General features: G+C 41.5%; 1 protein-coding gene across 9 annotated transcripts in view; it reads right to left on the reverse strand.

Moving 5' to 3' along the window:
• The window catches only part of PCLO (piccolo presynaptic cytomatrix protein), a 419,978-nt gene that overhangs the window by 197,857 nt on the left and 209,512 nt on the right, over positions 1-12,609 (reverse strand). For 8 of the 9 annotated variants that reach the window (XR_006716260.1, XM_045494638.1, XM_045494641.1 and 5 more), the window contains exons 5-6: positions 4,768-9,862; positions 2,390-4,404 (exon numbers count right to left, since the gene is read on the reverse strand). Coding sequence is in view for 8 of the 9 variants with exons in the window: in XM_045494638.1 (XP_045350594.1) it covers positions 2,390-4,404; positions 4,768-9,862 (7,110 nt within the window). In the remaining variant the exon portion in view is untranslated. The remainder of the gene's footprint in view (positions 1-2,389; positions 4,405-4,767; positions 9,863-12,609) is intronic. The other variant, XM_045494642.1, reaches the window with a different exon arrangement.

A 12,609-nucleotide genomic window follows, 5' to 3' on the forward strand; every position in this document is an offset into this window, starting at 1 on the left:
GCTACTTTTCCAGTTTCACTTACAGTTAAACTCTTCCTCTTCCTCTTTGCTTTATGTTTGGTCATCAGACTGAACGTTTACATATTGTGTTTCCTCTGTTTGGAAGGGCCTCCAGTTTTCTTCTCATGTTTCAACAGAGATTTCACCTTCACATTCCAGAACCTCCTCTGTGAAACATTTCCTGACACTTCCAGAAAAGGAGATCTTTCCACAGAACCTCATAGAGAATAGAACTTCTCTTTCATGCTATATTATATTATGCTATTTTATGCTGTGTTGTCTCAATGGCAACTGAAATGTGTGATTCATTTCAACTTTACTAGTCTGAGAAAATTAACAGTATGTAAATTAATGAGCTAAACTTCTTAACCCTATATCACTATGAATATCACTTAGAAGATTATTCTTTTCAGTACAACTGAAATCCATACTTACAATTAAGAAATTAATTTAGCTTTTAAACAGACTGACAGCATATCTAGAAATGGGCAAAGAAACAAATTATAAAATTCACATAAGAGAATCAAAGTGTCTAAAGTGCCAAAAACATTGCCTGTATATAAAATGGTCTACTCTGTGCAGGAAATAAGGCAGTATTTTCAGTTGCTATACAATTATTCCATATTAAAGCACTGAGTTCAGCCAATTAGAAAAAGGAACCATTGAACTATGTTTCAAGGCTCAATACATCTAGGAATTTTCAGGCTCAGAAATTATTTAGTATTTCTACCCAACTTCTTTTATGATTAGATAGTTAATCAGTATCAGTACCTATAACACAACTCACATAACTCATTTTATCTTTCATTTCACACTTCCAAATCTGAAGTGAATACTCTGGGGAAAAAATACGGACAACTTCAATCTCTTCTCTAACTGAGTTCATATGAATTAAGGGTACTGGGCCATATATTAAGTTAATGATCAATACATCAACTGGAAATCTACAGTATTCTGTAATGATGTAATCCTACAGTATTAAAGTACTGTCAAAAACCACATTTTCCAAGTTTTCCAAGAACTAGTTAGGCGAATTTATAAGCCACTGCTAGAAAAATAAATACCTACACATAGAGCAGAATTGAGAATCACTTCTCACAATAGATATAATTCTAGGAAGAAAGCCATACAAAAAATAATTCTCTGTAAATTGAATGAAATCTCAATGCATTAGTGGTTTCCTGACTTAACAGCTAATGACCTCTGTCCCCCCACATGAAGACATTTTTATTTTTAGGATATACTGTTTCAAAAAAATACGTAATAACAAAATGCCACTATGAAACTAGAAAACAGACATGAATTTGTAATTTTTAAATATCCCTATCGAGATGTCTCTTTACCTATGAATAGAGTGACTGTCATGCTTAACGGCATATTTTTTAGTCCATGGCCAATGTTTAAGGCCAGTGGAAATGTAGCATTACCTCAGAAAAAAACCCATTTAGAAGCTTCGGGATTTGAAGACCTGAAGTTCAGAAACCAGTAAATTAATGGAACTTTTAATGTGAACATAAATCCTGTCTTGAATTGAACTATCGTATTTATCAACAGCCTTCTAAAGAGTTATATATTAAATTTTTGGAGTAGAATAAACTTTTAATAGCTGATGATTAACATCTCTTATTAGCTCAGCTAGAGAGATCTTTACAAATGTGTCCAACATATCTGTATATTTTTTCCTTTGAAGCATACTCATATATTTTTAAATAATTATCACTATTATTTAAAAGAACATAATTTTTTTTTGTTTCTATAAGCCCTAGGACTAAGGCTTACCTGATGTTATATTAAGAAAGTTGTCAGAAAATAAATAAGCAAGAATGAACTATGAAATCATATTACACTTTCATCTGCCAGCCCTAGAAAAGCTCACTTTTGAGCAGTCAGTGTTCTAAGACCTTTTATGAAACCATTCTGGCTGGAAGAAGATGAAATTACTTTGATGATCCCCAAGGACCCTTCTACTAAAGAACTTCAGGTGTTACTGCATCTAAATTTAAGGGCATCCTTTGCCTTCCTTATCTGTTTATGTTCAGTATTTATTCCATCATCCTTAAAAATACATATTAACTATATCCACTGAAATCACAGTCTACAACTGACATTTGGGAGATTTCAAGATTAGAAGAAAACTTTCAATCTCATTGGTCATAAAGTAATAAATTTCTTTCTCATTTTGCCTCACATAAGATGTCTTCTTTTTTTGGTATTTCTAAATGGGTGGAGACTTTTCTGCTTTTCCCCAAATTTCTAATAAACTAGTCCTTACTAAACTTTAGTATTAGGTTCCTAAGTTACCAGGAGCTTCAACGCCTCCTCAAGTCTGCACACACATGGTTAACATCAACTCATCTACTGTCTTCTAACTGAAAAGAATCACTCTTACCGTGTAGCCCTCGGTATACTGAAAAGGAGCCCTGGAACTTTCATCTGCTGTTGGACTCAGAGGCTTGGGGTCAGACATGGACCGCTGCATCATCTTGGCTGTTTTAGGACTTGCCGGGGGCACTTTAGCCATATCTGGATGCAGTACTTTCTGCGGACTTATATCATCAGGGAGGGGTTTTTCATAAGGTACAAAGGCTGATTCTAAGGCTTTGCCTGGTGAAAGTGGTGAGATGGGTGAATAAAGGACTTTTGGAGATTTGGGTGGGGAAGGAGCCAGCTGTAATGTGGAATCTGCCCGAAGGTGAGATGAGTAACCAATCTCTAAAGGTGTTGGGCGTTTCTTGTCTTTGGGTGGAGATGTGGCACTCAGATATTGAGGACTCTGTGTGTCTGAATCTGCTTCTGTTTGACATCCTAAACTGCCCCCTTTGTAAGTCTTTTCAGGTGCTGAAATGTGTTTAATTATTTCTACCTTGGCATCCACGCGTGCCCGTACTGAAGGCGTTCTTATGGTTCCGACTGGTTCAGTCTGCACAGATATCTCTGCTACTGTTTGAACTGCTATGCTGGAGACTTTGGAAAGGGGTTTGGTCTTGTCAGCCTCTGCAGTGCTGTCACCATATTTCCCTACTCGAGCTTTCCTCCTTGCTCTAGCAGGCACATCCCATTCATCCTGATCTTCGTCATCAGTTTGGACACTCGTATCAACACTCTTTTTGGTTCTCCTCCTCCTACTCACATAACTCCGATCTGCCGCGTCCTCGTCGTCGGTTTGAACGCCACTGTCCACTATCTTTTTAAAGCAGCGTGGATCATCAGCCATATGTTCCCCGAGCTCATCATACTGTCCACGGACTTTAGCCGCAGCGCTTCTCTTTTTGGGTGGTTTCTCATCTTTCACAACCACATCTGTTAGAGGTATTTCTGAAACCGTACTCAGGATGCCAGGTGGGGCGATGTACTGAGTGACGCCATCAGACTGCACCGTGTACCATCCTTGGCTCTGTGGTATTTCAATCGCCACGACGGCTGAGGCCGTGGTGGTTGCATCCTCAGTTGCCCAAAACTGGCCGCCTTCTGGGGCAGCGTACTGACCTTCCAAAATTGCCTGCTCTGTCGTGGTTTGCGGAGAAGCAGTTCCAGAGGGGTCATAGTTATACTGGTAGATCTGGCGAATCTTCTGCTCTTCTAGCTGCTGGTGAAGCTGTTGCTGCAGCTGTTGGATCTGCTCCAGCTGTAACTGCTGCTGAGCTAATGTCTCCTGCCTCATCATGAACTGGGCTTGCCGCTCTTCTTCCTGCTGATACAGAAGGTGCTGCTTCATAGACTGCAGCTCCTCCAGCTTTTTTTGAACCATGATCTTTTCCTGTTCTCGGAACCTTTGAATCTCCTGACGTTCCCACTCTAATTCCTCAGCAAAACGTTGCTGCTTGATTTTCTCCAGCTCCAAGAGCTCACGCTCCAAGTCGAGCTGCTGCTGTTGTTTGCCTTCTTCGGGGACAATTAAAATAGCACTTTCGTCTCCCACCACTTCGGAAAACACGTCAGAGGCTGTGGTTAGAGTGGGAACGGAGTCTATTGTCTCAGCGGTAAGGGTTTCCACTGTAATAGTTTGCAAACTGGCATTGATATCGATACCGGTTGCTGCAATGTCTGTTTCAGACGCACCTGTTGTTAGGAAATATGATCTAGGCATTGGCTGGCTCTGGTGCAGGGCGGATAGCGAAGTCACCGCGTCAGCTGTGTGCACACCAGACAAATCCCTCACCGTGGTGCTGAAAATGGAGCCAGGCTGTGTGGTGATAGCAAATGTGGAGGGAATCGGAGTTGCCACTGAAGAATAGACAACACCATTGGATGACCTCAAAACACTCCCCACACCATACTGGGATCCCGGAGGCGGAGTCATTCTCGCTGTGGAATACTGTGGGGTACTAATCCCAACTTCTGAAATGACTTGTCGTGTTTCTGGATATGGACCTGTAGTCTTGCTTGAATAATCCATTACCTCACCTGAAATACAGGGTAGAGTTACAGTCCAGTTCCCAGAATAAATGATGCGTTTGGGGTTTGAGGGCCCTCTTGATCTTGACGAACATAATGAATGGGACTGCATGCAAATCCACAGGTTAATCTAATTGGATGCAGAATGAAAGCAATGTTGAACATGCAGGCGCATGCAGGTGACTTTGGGCAGAACAAATTAAAAACTGAAGAAACAAAAGCGCACATGTACTCCGAAATATGCTGCCAAAACATCCAAAGAAAGAGAAAAAGTAACACAATTGGAAAAGGGACCACATTTTCATCCTGAAATGAGATGAGGGACACCATAATGACATTTCAAGGAAAGGTCTGCTGCCACATCATACTGACCTGCAGTAATTCTCCCTGAAGTTAGATCTACTGCTGTATCAGTTCCTCCAGAATAATCAAAAGCATTCTTACTTTTATAGAAAAAATGTCCAGCTTCTGCTAAATTCGTGTCAGACATGGAAGGTTTCATTCCCCCAATCCCTCTATAACCAGAAGGGCCTGACCGGTCATATTGATAGTGGTCATCCCTATAACCAAAACGATCCTCAGGAAGAGTAGTTGCGGGCTGCTGTGCTGTGCAGCTCCTTCCAAAAGGTAACTTGTAAACCATATCGCAGCATACAGCTCTTCTTCCTGCAGTCAGATCGACAGGCTTTTCATCATCTTCTACTATTTTGGTCACCACACCGGAAGTAGATTCATCCATCGTTACAACAGTTCTGTGAGACTTGGTTGTACTGAGATCTACTACTTCCCCATCAGCCATTCCCTGGCATGTGACGCTATCTGTCCATCCATTTGTGACTCCGACAGGAGGTGCGGTAACAGGTTTTGTAACAGCCGATGTCACCGGGTGTGCTGATGTACCTAAAGATAAGTTTATTGGTGCGTCCTCCCTAACTGCAGGAAAGGCCTGGCCACTCGGTATCCTGTACGGGGGAGGCTCAGCATGCTTCGATGTAGTAAGCTGGAGGGGTGCTGGTGTTGCATGTTCTATACCCACTAGGCTTTCTGGGCCCATGGTATAACCTGAACTAGCTGCGCACGTGACAACAGTCACCGTCTCAGTGACCAGGGGCATCGGCGTTACTGCTGATGAAGTTGCACTGAGATTTATAATAGATGGTTGGACGGCGCTGATTTGTCTCCCATAGACTTCATGTGTGGTGGTCTGCCTTTTCATATCCATTGTGGAGGCAGAAAGATCCATACACTTTTCAGTTACTTTAACTTCTACTTTTGGTACTGTACGCAAATCAATGGCATCACCAACAAGCGGCAACTTTCCATTTTCCTTATGCTGACGCTTCTCTAAATGTAGGTTATCTAGAGCAAGAGGCTCTGGAGGAATCGATATAGAGACACTGCTGAGACCAACACTAGTCAGTGCACTTCTGGCTGCTGAAGCCTCAGCCTTGGAAACTTCAGTTGTGAAAAACTGTGTAACTGAGGTTGGGGATGCTTGAAATGAAGATAACGTTGTGACAGGGACAGCAGAAAATGTCTCCAAAGCTCCTGACATGTACAAGCTCTGTTCTGAAGAACTTGGCATTCCTGCAGTTGTCATAGGAGGAACTACAGAAAACACTGGTTCGATGGAAATCAGGTCTTTGGGGGGTGATCCCAGGGGCCAACTGGTAACTGCTTGACTAGTTGAAGAATCGGTTGGAGTCCCAGGTTCAGATGGCAATGTGATAACCACGTAGGTTTCCATGAGGGATTTGGAAAATCTTGGTGAGGACTTGTTAGAGTGAGGGGATGCTGGGGAGGTAGGGGAAGGTAATTTATAATCTGCTGAAGTCACTAAATTTAATGTCATGTTTGAAGCTAAAGATAGACCTGTTGGCTTGGGGTGTGTATCTGTTGATTTTTGTGTAGTTACTGGAAGCTGAGGGACTGCTGGTTTAGGGGCAATCGGAGGTTTACTTGGCTCAGGTCTGTGTGTAAAGACAAGTCCAGATGGGATGGAAGATGGCTTAGGAGGAACAGGAGGAGGTGCAGTGGTACATATTTTTGTTACAGGTAACCCATTACTTCTTGGAATAGCTGTAGCCTCTACTGTAGTAACAGCATCAACTAGAGGTTTAGCTGTAGTGGTTACAGTCTCTGGAGCTGTAATTGTTAACTTTTTTGTAGGATGAATGATTGGCTTGGGTGAGGTTGGTGGAGGGAGAGGTGGAGGGGGGGGAGGAGGGGGAGGGGGAGGAGGGGGAGGGGGAGGGGGAGGGGGAGGAGGAGGCTGTGCTGATGTGTCCAAAGAAGAACTTCTAAAGAATGGACGCGTTTTAGTTGGAAGAGAGGTAACAGAAGGACTGCCGGATGGCAACGGAGATGCGGGTTTTGTTTGATCAAAGACCTGTCCTGATATAAAGCACGTTGCTGAAACCCGCTCCCCTACTGGAAGGGCCACGGCAGAAGAAGGAGGTCGATCAAACACAGTTTCAGAAAAGCTCATCTTTGTTAGTTCAACCTCAGTCTTCTCCCTTTTATCTCTGTAAGCTTCCAGAACCTCGAGAATAATTCCATTCCCAGTGTCCTTCTTGGCTTTCTTCACTGCGTCTTTTGCAGATACAGGTAAGTCAGTGGAAACAGTGTCAGCAATCAGCCCCTCCGGTTTAGTTCCTATAGATTCTAGAATAGGAGGCTCTACATCAGATAAGGAAATCACGATATGATCAGCACCAGTTCTTCCATCTGGTGTGGTGGCTCGATCTAAAGATACACTTATTTCTTCCGGATAGTCTATAATGCTGCCCGGAAAATATGTTGATGAAGAAATTCCCTCAGAATCTTCAAATTTAGTTACTACATCCACTGGTTCCATATAAACTGTGGTTATGCTATCCAAGGTAGTGACAGGTGAGGAGCTATCTGTGGTACAAACTGAAGAAACAGAAGATGTGAGAGAGGGTGTGTCAGAGGGTGGGACGGATGTAGCACTTTCTGAAGGCTCAGAGTAGGTCAAAATCAGTGATTCATGGGCAATTATCTCTTGGATTTCCCTTGTATAATCTGTTACATATTCATCCTCAATTTCTTCTGTTGAAAAATGTTGGGTTATTTTGACATCTGGGATAGAGAGTGTTGCACTGCTGGTCGAATCTGTAAGAGATGCTCCTGAGAGAACACTTGATGTCAAAGATGCATCGGGCACCCTGTCAAAGTCCACGGTAGACTCTATCATGTCATCTGTGATGGGGGGCTGGGTTGGACTGGATCCAGGTGTTAACTGCATTTGCTGCCTCTTCATGAGTTCTTCATAGGCAGCATCAGCGTCTAATAATTTTTTGTCTTCACTGGTGGAAGTCACCATACTACCCAGATCCACTATTTCATGGCTTTCTGGGATGATAAAAGAGCTTGAAACAATGTCTTCTTGAGGCACAATAGAATGTAAGCTTTCTAACTCATAAAACTCTTTCTGGAGGTCTGTTATTTTTTGCATAGGATCTTCATAAATCTGTTCTGGGAGTCTTATTTTCTGCTCTTTCCCTCTCTGCTGCATAAATCCATTTTCGTCTTCTTGCCTTGTTAGCAGACTGCCATCTACCGAACCATTGTATGTGTCCTCTACTAAAGATTCATAAATATAATCCTCTATTAACATGCCGCCATACAAAGGCTCTTTTTCAAACATTTCATCTCGTTCAGGTACAGCTGGAAAAGGTTTATATTTGTGGGTTTTGTGCATCATTTCTTCATACATCTCCTCGGCACTTTTTAATGCCTTTTGGCCACCTTCTTTCTGCATAATAGACTGCTCATCTGTTGGTGAATATAAAGACACAGCTGTGGGCAATTTATAAACTTTTTGCACTTCTATTATCTTTTCTGGGCTTATTTCAAAGCCTTCTGGGTCTGACTCTATGCTAGGTGAGTATTCAGAACAAGAAGATCGATGGAGCTCTTCCATTTCCGCAGCCTGGCGTAATTCTTCTGTTGGAGATGCATCTTCAATGGGAGAGAGATTACTGGGTGGTGTCTTTGGTCTTTCCCTCCTTCTCTGAGCTCGAAGTTCATCTTTGTCTTTCTTTGATTTCTTACTAGAAGTCTTTCTTTGCTGCTGTTCCAATTCCCGCTGCTTTTCTTGCTCCTTTAATAACTCTTCCTCCTCTCTCAATTCTTCTTCCTCTGAAGAATCTTCAATAGTAGGTAAAAGAGGACCATGTGACCTGTGGCGAGCCTTACGTTGTTGCTTGCTCTCTCCTTTTTTGTGACTTGGGCTACTGTCACTGTCCTCATCAAGAGACGACACTGAGGTAGGGGACGTGCCAGGAGTGAAGCTGGAAGCATGAAGACTAGAAGATCCTTCCCCCCTTGACCTATCTTCTGGGGAGTCTGTCAAGCTCTCCATTTCCAATTCTGGCTCCTCATCAAAATACAAAGCCGTTTTTTTCTGTGATGAGTCTGCAGAGTATTTATCTGCTATTGTGCTGTTGAGTTCAATGGTTTTGAAGCGACGTAGCCCCCCTCCTCCAGCAACTACAAGTTCTTCACTCTCTTGACTTTTAGTTTCTCTGTACTTAAGCTCAGGACTCTCATCAAATGTCTCATCATCTTCATCATGCCACGAATGGCGTCTCCCTGCATCATCATCAAAGCTGGCACTACTTTTCCGAGTTAGTCGCCTGTGTTTCCCGGCTGTTGCTTTCCCTTTTCCTTTCATGTCTTCCTTCTTCTGGCTCTCAATACTACTACTAATCTCTTTGAGCTGGCTCCTAATGAACTCATCATCTTCAGAAGCTGAAGCATCTTCGTCAGCACTCATTTCTATAATCTGTTTTCGAATAAAGTCCTCCTCTTCACCAGACCCTTGACTATCTTCCTGTTTATACTCATCACTGCTCGATGAACCAACACTGGTTCTCCGTTTTCTTTGTGGAACAGGTGAATTTTCACTTTCACTACTGTCTTCAACTGAATCATAAAGCTGTCTTCTTGTAGCTGTGTCATCAACAAACTCGGACTTTTCTTCGTGGTCCTTTCTGGAAGGAATGTCTTGTTGGCTATCTTTTTTTAAAGTGTCTTTTTCTTCTGGACTCTTTTTAGGCTCCTCTTCTGAAATTGTAGTTTCCACTGTTTCAGATAAACTCTGAGTTTTCTGTGGGTCCTTTGGCTGCTCAGAAGAAACCTCATGAGGTTGAGTTTTCTTTTCTGACTTTTCTTCAACAAGTGTACTTGCCTGAGCTTCCAAAATGGAGAGGACCGTACTTTCTAACTTAGCCAAATCTGAGGGGCTGGAAGGACTGCTTTCTTGGGAAAAAGAGTCCTTTTTGAGTCCCTTGAGCAAATCTTTTTCATCGCTTGGAATAAGACTTGGAATTTCACCAAGTGAACTTGATATCCCATCAGAAGAATATCCTGTGTCACTCAGACCTTGTGGGCTTTTTGGTTGCTGAGAACTTGAAGTGTCTGATTTGTCATCTTCCTTTTCCTAGCAGGGAGGAAAAGATACAGGAAAAACTTAACGTGATTAAACTAGTAACATGGCCTCTCTATTACTCCCAATTACTACTATGAACTGAGGAATAATTATAGGATTTCTTCTCAACTATAGGCCAGTATTTAAAAAAAAAAAAAATCTCTGGGCCCCAAACAGTTAAAATAGTTGATACATACTGATTAAGGTTAGTTTTCAGTTAAACTAAGTTAAATGTCAGTTCTCAATGACATTTGATTTTTTTCCATGAATACTCCTTATATTTCAATAGTATTTTCTTTCAAACACGTGATTATCTTTCTCAGCACATTTACTTTGGAAAAACGAGAAGAGAAAAAAGAGAAAAATTAATTTTTTCATTAATATAATCAATACTTTTGAATTCTGAGGACAGGCAAAGAAAGAAAAAAAAAAAAAATCAGAGGATGGGCTTTTTACCAGACTACAAGTTGTAAGAGATGATGGAAAATTTACTTAACAGAAATACGTAGGTAATATGACTGTAATGTTATTCATCTCAACTATCATAGGAGATTTATTTTTGAAATAGACTCCAATAAGGCACTACTTTTAAAAGATACTTTAGGGGCGCCTGGTTGGCCCAGTTGGTTGGGCGTCTAACTTTGGCTCAGGTCATGATCTCACAGTCTGTGGGTTCAAGCCCTGCATCAGGATCTGTACTGAGAGTTCAGAGCCTGGAGCCTGCTTCGGATTCTCTGCTTCCCTCTCTCTCTGCTCTCCCCCACCCCCAACCCGTGTTCTGTCTCTCTCTCAAAAATAAACTTCAAAAAATAATAAAAGATGTGTAAATAAAAAATAATTTAAAGATGTGAAGACACTATATTTACTTGGTATTGTTATTATAATTCTCTGTCATTTGAAGTGAATGTTTAGAAACTACAAACTTTGAAAAAGTTATGCAATAATTACTGACTCATGGCTTTACCTCAAGAGAAATATCCAGCTATTATTTTTTTTTTAATTTTTTTTAATGTTTTTATTTATTTTTGAGACAGAGAGAGACAGAGCATGAACGGGGGAGGGGCAGAGAGAGAGGGAGACACAGAATCGGAAGCAGGCTCCAGGCTCTGAGCCATCAGCCCAGAGCCCGACGCGGGGCTTGAACTCACGGACCGCGAGATCGTGACCTGGCTGAAGTCAGACGCTTAACCGACTGCGCCACCCAGGCGCCCCAACCAGCTATTATTTTTATAGTGTTGCTAATCTCATTTATTTTCAGCATCACACCTCAAAGATATTAATAAATATCACTTACAAATGTCTTCTGACTTTGCAAATACGTTGGACTTTTACCTTTACACCATGTCAAAGTCAGCTCCTTTCGACCAGTTCGATAATTAAATTTTCTAAATGGGATCGTGGGCTTTCCAAGGAGCTGGGACACTAAGCAGACAAATCACAGCCTCGACCTGCTGCTTTTCTTGGGCTGTGATGAGGCCATGCCAGTGATTTGGTTCCAGAATCAGAGTAGCCTTAAATGAAAATACTAAGCACAGAGGATTTTGTAGAAGTCGAAATTAAAATTACCTATGAGCAAAATGGAACTCAACTGATCCAGTGAGTTTTCATGCTTAGAGTGTTAAAATAACCCCCACAACCCTATGGAATGAAGAGGTCAGAAAACAAACCACAGGAGGACATGCTCTGTTGGACCCTGGCCTCTGAGGGCACCTCAATTCCACTAAGTCTGTGCCTTGAACTAACTATCTGAATATTTTCAGTGGGTTTGTAAGCATGGGCTCCTCCCATGATCACACGTCAGGTTGAACAACAAACAACAAACATGAAAGAAACTTTCTTCCTTCTTTCTCTCCTCTCCTTTCTTCTCTCCTCCTTCTTCCTCTCCTTCTCCACTTCCTTGTCTTTCTGCTTCTTTTAGCTGTAGAGTTCTCAAATATAAAAGCTGTTGGTTTGATATTCATTTTCCACTCATGTTCCTCTCAATACCTATATTGTTACTATGTATGGTTAGAAACGTATTTTGAATACATTATGTGGTAAAATTCTTTGGCCAAATTTACAACACGACGTAACTCAAATTCAAAAAGACAGTGATAGGGGTTTAGTCAGTTAAGCATCTGACTCTTGATTTCGGCTCACGTCATGATCTCACAACTTGTGAGTTCGAGCCCCCACATCAGGCTCTGTGCTGACAGCAATGAACATGCTTGGGATTCTGTCTCGCTCTCCCTCTCCCTCTGCTTCTCTCCTGCTTATTTTCTCTAATAATATAAATAAACTTAAAAAAAATCAAAAAAAAACGGTGACATATTATTCACAACCCTAGTGCAAAAAGCAGTAAGTACTCTTTGGTTTACCATGAATTAACTTTCCAGGTCATTTCAGATGTCTTCCCAGGAAAAAGTTACTTATCAACAATTCCAAGACTTTAGTTAGTAGTAGGGCTCATGAGCACCCAACTAATATTGGTTCCTTTATCTTAAGAGCTACACGTTAAAGAGGTCAGCACAGGTGAAGCAGACTTCTAATAAAATCTTTCTAGATGGTCCAAGGGGAGGGATGTTTCTATCTCCTTATATCCTACACATTGATGAACACAATTTCTTTGAGTCCAATATACTTCCTATGTCTTTCTTTATCTGCCTTCCCACTCTTCACTAAATCATAGTAAACACCATAACCAGAGAGGTGGGGTACCTAAGCTCCTTGTGGAAAAAGAAAAAAAAAAAAGGTAAAAAAAAAAGGTAAAAAAAAATAGG

This window comes from Leopardus geoffroyi, chromosome A2 (genome assembly GCF_018350155.1).
Source record: "Leopardus geoffroyi isolate Oge1 chromosome A2, O.geoffroyi_Oge1_pat1.0, whole genome shotgun sequence".
Lineage (NCBI taxonomy): Eukaryota > Metazoa > Chordata > Mammalia > Carnivora > Felidae > Leopardus > Leopardus geoffroyi.